The following is a 7,523-nucleotide window of genomic DNA, read 5'->3' as shown; positions in this document are numbered from 1 at the left end:
CATGCGGCAAAGCTGCAATGGGTGGAATCCATCACTAACAACTTTGTTTGCCACCTTATCCCATCCAACGGCTATTTTGTAATCTGACGGTTGTAGAGATTGTACTGTTGGTTGATCCAACAGTCCAGATTCACACTTTTTTTTAATCTAAAATATAGTTTATAAATATATTAATTTCAACTGTTGATATCAAATATGATTAAATCTAACGGTTACAAAAATCTAACCAAAATTAAATCCAAGGGCTAAATAATAAAAAATAATTATTTTAATCAAATTTCACTCCAAATTGAAGCATATTTAATTAATTTTTATTATTTATTGGAATCTTCATATTTATAAATTAAGATGTTCATAAAAATAAATTAAGATATCCACACAAAATTATATTTAATATTTTTGGGCTAATTTTAAGTTAAAATCATTGGAGGTAGGGCTGGGCACGGGCCGGGCCGGGCCCAATTTTGGAGGAACCGGACCTTACCCGTTTTAAATAGTAACGGGGCGGGACGGGCCGGGTAAAGAGATTTTGAGTTTTGGAACCGGACCTAACCCGCCCGTTTGAAACGGGCCGATTCGCGGCGGGTCCACGGGTCCAACTTTTTTTTTTTTTTAATACATCATTTTATAAAATGGAGGTGCAGCCTGCCGCTGCACTGCAGTGCACAACAGCACATATTACATTTACACTTACAGAAATATTGAAGCACAGATTGTTGAAGCACAAATGCACATCAGCACATATTAATATGATCTCATTTTAATAATGGTTCACAAACTGATACCAGCTAATGCTTAATCCCAGATTTCGACCCCTTCCACCCAAATCATTTGAACAAAAGATTTGAAATTGGAACATAACAGAGGTCAAGATTTCAAAACCCAACAAAATCTCTAAATCTAGAAAACCTTAATTTAATTTTAAATCCTAAATCCCTAAAACATATTACCTTAACTGAAGAGGACTGTTAACAGAGCTCGACTGCACTGCAAATATGAGTTTGAGTCAGGTGGAGGAGATGATTGATTCGTCGTTTTGAGTTGTTTGACTTCGTCGTTCGTCCATTCGAGTTCGACAGAGAGAGATTGATTTCGAGAGAGTGAGTGAGAGAGAGACACAGCAGCAGCGGTTTAAGATTACATTAGAAAACAAGGAGCTCCAGATCATCGACCATGATTGCATTCCCCATCCCAATTCCTTGCATGCATTCAAAAATTAAAGCCACATAAAACAAAGAAATTCGCTATAAATTGAATGAAAAAAAAACGAAGAGACGATTTCAGCTTCCCTGGATCGAGGTCTGATATGGCGGCGGCGGACGGAGCTGATGATGGCAGCGGCGGACGGAGCTGATGATGGCGGCGGCAGACGAAGCTGGGACAGTGAGAGTGAGTCGGGATGAGAGATCTAGTTGGGAAAAAGGAAAAGTGAGTGACTGAGTATATGAGAACTGAGAAGACTGAAATGAGGATAAAACCAATTATTCTTGCTAGAAACGGGCCGAGCCGGGGGCCCGTTCCCTCCTATTTCTAGAACCGCCCCGCCCCGCCCCGCCCCGTTTTGTGTTTTGAAATTTAGGACCCGCCCCTTACCCGCCCCAAATCGCGGGTACCCGCCCCGACCCGCGGGTCCAGGACCCGTTTGCCCACCCCTAATTGGAGGAGCAAAACTTTTCTTGGGCCAAACTAAACTATTTCAGATTAAAATTAAAATTTTAACTCCAATCATTGAAGTTGGCCAAGCATTGTCAAGTTATAAACTTGGTCTAAAGGGGTCTCAACTCTCAAGTTATAAACTTTTCGAGAAAATTTGAAATAGGTCTATTTTTATAGGCTACTTTTGAAATATATCTAATTTTATAGGCTTACTTTTAAAATATGTCTAATTTTTAATAAATTTTAACTTTTGAAATAGATCCAATTTTTTGTTACTTTTGACCCATATCAAAAGACTCCAACTTTTAATTGGGTAAGTCAAAGTGACACTAGTAAGTTTTGCATAGGACTCTCTGAAATTATTTTTCTTCTCGCCAACTACATGATGGCACACCATTTGACGAGTCACAAAGCTATGCACACAGAGTCACAGACACGGTCTACTCTCTCTGTCTCTCTCTTTTTTTTTTTTTGGTCAATCTCTCTCTCTCTCTCTCTCTGTGAGAAAACGCAGCTTAAAGATTCTTCCTAGGCAATCATTCACCAAAGTTAGCCCAACCGTTGAAGCCCGCGTGGACTCTCTCTCTCTTCCTCCTTCGCTGTCCCTCTCTGTTTCTGAGAAGGTGGCGAAGATCACAAGGACAAGAGCCCACTCTTCCCCCACTATACGTTCCAACTGCCCATTTGATTTTTTCTTCCAATTCTCGACAGCAAACTCACAAACACCTACGATTCCTTTTGCCCAAAAGCTTTCTCCTTTCTGCCACTAATTTGAACTTGCAATCAGGCATTTCTGACCAATCCACCATTTGACCTATTAGTTTTTTTTCTGCTGAAGTAACAATCGCAATCCGGATTGGAACAAGATCAATTTAGTTCATCCCCAAAAAACCCTAGACCTCTGGGGACCATATCTATCAGGAACCCAGATTTCAGAGGCAGGCCCCAGGCGGACGAAATCGAGCATTTGGGGCCGAACCCATTTGACCCTTTTGGTCGAATTGTGAAAGGAAGAGGAAACTGATTCGAAAACTGCTCAGATTCAGAAACCCTAAGGTATTCCCTTTCTTTTGTTCTTTGAATTCAGAGTCGATGAGAAGGAAATTTGGAATTTTGGGTTAGACCCAGATGCGAGAGTTCTCTGGAAAACAAAATCCAAGCCCTAATTTTCCTTGAGAGTTCGAATCCTTTGGTTATTGTTTTGATGGAGCTGCCATTTTCAAGCTTAGTCTTTGTGGTTTTGTGGTTTTCTATTAGTACTCTTCTTGTCCAGTCTCAATCTCAAAATGGAGCGAATGGCTTCTCGAAACCACCAACGCCACCATCTTCGCAACCCCCACCGCCACCATCTTCGCCACCCCCACCAGCTCCATCGCCACCGCCTCCGCAATCTCCGACCCAGTCACCGCCACCTCCCGAATCCCCGAACCCGCCTCCAACAGAATCTCCGAACACGCCATCCCCAACGGAATCTCCGAGCCCGCCACCACCTGATCGGCCCGCAAATCAGATCAGTTCCAATATTGATTCGAAGGGGCCTCCTCCCCCACCATATAAGAGGCCGAAGCCTAGAAATGGTGGTCGTGGACATCCTCTGCCGCCCCATCGAGGGCACAAGTACAATGCCGGGAAGAAGATTGGGCTGTTGTTCGTTGGTACCGCTGCCATTCTTCAGATTGGGGTAATTGGGTTCTTGGTTTTCAAGAGAAGGCAGCTTCTAAAAGTCAAGGATAGATATGAGACTTGTTCTTGATTATTTTGGTATCAGATTTCACACAAATTCTTTAGTTTCGCTGAGCGATTGGATTGGAAGTTCTTCAATTGAGCACATCATACTGGGGCTTGTACTGAATTTTCTTTGGTGAACGGGCGGCAGTGTATGAATCACAGACAGATCTATATGAATTGCAAATGGAATGGGGGATTGGTGGCTGCTCCTATCGGCCTCCTTGCGGTTGCTCTGTAAATGTGTTATTGTTGCTTGAAATTTTCTTCATGTTTCTTTCCTTTTATGTTGATTTTTTGTTATTGTTCCTTAGCTTGTTTACACGGCTTATAATTTAAAGCACAAGAAACCATTTTAGGATTTGTGTCTTGAGCTACTGCCCTTTATTTTTCCCCTGCTAACTTTGACCTTCTGACTGTATAACATTGTAGAAATCATGGAGAATTACAATGACAATATCTAATTTTCTCCCTTTACGATGATATCTGGTTTTCTCTTTTCCTGTTAACTTTGGCCATGTGGCTATATACCAATGGTAGGAACTACAACTATAATATCTAAATTTTTCTCTATGCACGAATATATCCAATTGTTGTCTTGACTATTGATATCTTGATATATTGGTCTCACCATGGTACATTTGTCGATGGTGCGGTTGACTTCTGCATGACAATGCTAGACTTAGGACTTAGGAGTAATTGCTACAAACTCTGATATTTGTTTTCTGGTAGTATTTGAAAAATGTTTCATAGCAATTTCACTTCAGAAACTGGAACCAGCTGCATCTGAAGCATGCCTGAAAAGAGGTTTGTTTTGTATATATGTAGGAGAACAGCTTGTTTTGAATATATTTAGGAGAACAGCCACCATTGAAGTAGGAAGTGTAGCAGCTAAGTATATTGTCAGAAATTAGCCTGGGCATGAAAACACTGCAAGATGCATGTGTTGATCCTGGTACAATGGAAAATACATGTTCCGTACCCAGTTTTATTGCTTCCTGCAAAGTTGAATTGTTCATAGCAGTTTCCGGTTCCTAAATTGTTTCTCAGCTTGAACATGCGAGTGCAAGATGTGAATTACATATGTCATGTTCATTGAATTGGAATTAGATGTGAGTTTGATTTTTCATGTTTCTCAGCCTGAACCTTCTTATTTTTCTCACTCTGCATTGGAGTCTTATCATGTGTACATTCCTAATTACGGAAAAAATGTTTACAGACTCAACCTTCGCTGCGGGAACTGAGTTTATCTGATTTAGATGTGTCATGTTCCCGGAAGATATATTTGTGGATGGGAGCCTTATTCAAACATTTACTGTTCTTGTTTTCTCGGTTTGCCTCACACCAAAAGGAATCTTGGTGGTGGAATGAGGAGGTAAAAACAAAGGTGAAGGCTAAGAAGGAATGTTGTAAAGCCTTATACAAGGATAGGACTGATGAAAATGGTGAAAGGTATAGAAAAGCGAAGCAAGAGGCGAAGAAAGCTGTGAGAGAAGCTAAGTTAGCGGCTTACGACGATATGTATAAACGACTAGATACCAAAGAAGGAGAGTTGGATATCTATAAACTAGCTAGAGCAAGGGAAAAGAAGACAAGGGACCTAAACCAAGTGAGGTGCATCAAGGATGAGGATGGAAAAGTTCTTGCTACAGAGAATGCGGTTAAAGACAGATGGAGAGGTTATTTTCATAATCTTTTCAATGAAGGACATGAAAGGAGTGCTTCTTTAGGAGAGTTGAGTAACTCAGAAGAGTGTAGAAACTACTCTTTTTATCGTCGAATCCGGAAGGAAGAAGTGGTTGTAGCTTTGAAGAAGATGAAGCAAAGAAAAGCAATAGGCCCAGACGAGATACCAATCGAAGTGTGGAAAGTTTTGGGAGAGACAGGTATAACATGGCTCACTGACCTTTTCAATAGGATTTTGAAAACGAAGAAGATGCCAAATGAGTGGCGAACGAGCACTTTAGTGCCTATCTACAAGAATAAGGGCGACGTACAAAATTGCATGAACTATAGGGGTATTAAGCTAATGAGTCATACAATGAAGCTCTGGGAGAGAGTCATTGAGCATAGATTGAGGCAAGAGACACGGGTTTCGGACAACCAATTCGGGTTCATGCCAGGGCGCTCAACCATGGAGGCAATCTATCTCTTACGAAGATTGATGGAAAGATATAGAGATGGGAAAAAGGATTTACACATGGTCTTTATAGATTTGGAGAAAGCGTACGATAGGGTCCCAAGAGACATTCTTTGGAGGATTTTAGAGAAGAAAGGAGTACGAGTAGCATATATCCAAGCTATAAAGGATATGTATGAAGGAGCAAAGACTGCCGTAAGAACTCATGAAGGACAAACTGAAAGCTTTCCCATAACTGTAGGATTACATCAAGGCTCATCCTTAAGTCCTTACCTTTTTGCGTTGGTAATGGATGAGTTAACAGGACATATTCAAGATGATATTCCTTGGTGTATGCTTTTCGCAGACGATATAGTGTTGATAGATGAAACTCAGGAAGGGGTAAATGCAAAGCTTAACCTTTGGAAAGAAGTGTTGGAATCTAAAGGTCTTCGCCTAAGCCGATCAAAGACAGAATATATGGAGTGCAAGTTCAGTGCAAATGGAGGCCAAAACGAGTTAGGGGTGAGGATCGGTGATCAAGAAATACCAAAGAGCGATCGTTTTCGTTACCTAGGATCTATCTTGCAAAAGAACGGAGAATTAGATGGAGATCTCAACCATAGAATACAAGCTGGATGGATGAAGTGGAAGAGTGCATCCGGCGTGTTGTGTGACCGCCGTATGCCACTGAAGCTCAAGGGAAAATTTTATAGGACCGCAATAAGGCCGGCGATGCTGTATGGCACAGAATGTTGGGCGGTGAAGCATCAACACGTACACAAAATGGGTGTAGCGGAGATGAGGATGCTTCGTTGGATGTGTGGGCACACGAGAAAGGATAAGATTAGGAATGAGGATATCCGGGGTAAAGTAGGAGTAGCCGAAATTGAAGGAAAGATGAGAGAAAATCGGTTACGGTGGTTTGGACATGTGCAAAGAAGGCCTACTGACGCTCCGATTAGAAGATGCGACTATGGGACAGAGGTTCAGGGCCGAAGGGGTAGAGGAAGACCTAGGAAAACTTTGGAAGAGACTCTAAGAAAAGACTTAGAGTACTTGGATCTAACGAAGGACATGACACAGAACCGAGCACAATGGCGTTCTAAGATTCATGTAGCCGATCCCACTCAGTGACTTGGATTTTCCAAGTCTCCAACCGAGAAGTTTTCCTCACTTAGGAAATTAAGGGAACACTACCCCAACCTACATGCTCCACTCACAAAGCTCCAACAAAAGAAAATTCAAAGAACTTAGCGAAGAAGGCTTTGGTGTATTTAACACAATACGTTGAAATGAAGGAAAACTTATTTATTGATATCCCCGATAAGCTACAAATATGTACATATACATGAGTCAAAATAAACAAACAAGAGAGAGCCTTCACAAAGGTTGCTTAGGAGAAGTCGCAGCAGTCGGTAGAGCCCCAGAAAGAGAAGGCACCGGAGGGGGATCATTCGGAGCCTCAGTACTGGACAGAACCCTAGAAGGAGGAGGCATCAGAGGTTGATCATTTGGAGCTTCATTACGCGGTACAGCCCCAGAAGACGAAGGCAATAAATGCCTTTGGAACAAACCCACAAATCTCTGATGATCAAGTAAAACCTGACCATCAGATTCCTTCATCTGGTCCAGCTTCCTCTTCATGTTTGTAGCATAGTCATGTGCGAGACGGTGCAACTGTTTATTCTCATGCTTGAGCCCTCTAATCTCCTGTTTGAGACTCATCACTTCAGCCGCCAATGATTCAACTTGGCGGGTTCGAGCAAATAGGCGTTGGGCCATATTAGACACAGAACCTGCACACTGAACACTGAGAGCCAGAGAATCCTTAACAGCTAACTCATCAGATCGTTTGGAAAGTAGTCTGTTATCTTTGGGAGTGAGAAGGTTCCTGGCCACCACCGCAGCGGTCATATCATTCTTCATAACGGAATCCCCAACGGTAAGAGGACCAGTAGGGGAGACGAAGGATGGGCGCCATATGTTGTCTGGAGAAGGCGGGGCTGCCTCTTCAACAAGG

General features: G+C 42.1%; 1 protein-coding gene across 1 annotated transcript; it reads left to right on the top strand.

The window, feature by feature from the left end:
* The first annotated feature begins 2,071 nt into the window (after window positions 1–2,071).
* Window positions 2,072–3,864, top strand: LOC126582696 (extensin-like). Its single transcript, XM_050246866.1, has one exon. The coding sequence runs from the start codon at window positions 2,861–2,863 to the stop codon at window positions 3,407–3,409; it is 549 nt and encodes a 182-aa protein (XP_050102823.1). The 5' UTR covers window positions 2,072–2,860; the 3' UTR covers window positions 3,410–3,864.
* Window positions 3,865–7,523: the final 3,659 nt, after the last annotated feature.

The sequence above is a fragment of the Malus sylvestris genome, chromosome 9, assembly GCF_916048215.2.
Source record: "Malus sylvestris chromosome 9, drMalSylv7.2, whole genome shotgun sequence".
Classification (NCBI taxonomy): Eukaryota; Viridiplantae; Streptophyta; class Magnoliopsida; order Rosales; family Rosaceae; genus Malus; species Malus sylvestris.
This window is presented reverse-complemented; position numbering and strand designations above follow the sequence as displayed.

Bases quoted from the DNA above. Each gene is read 5' to 3' on its own strand.
- LOC126582696 (XM_050246866.1), top strand. From the start codon at position 2,861: ATGGAGCTGCCATTTTCAAGCTTAGTCTTTGTGGTTTTGTGGTTTTCT.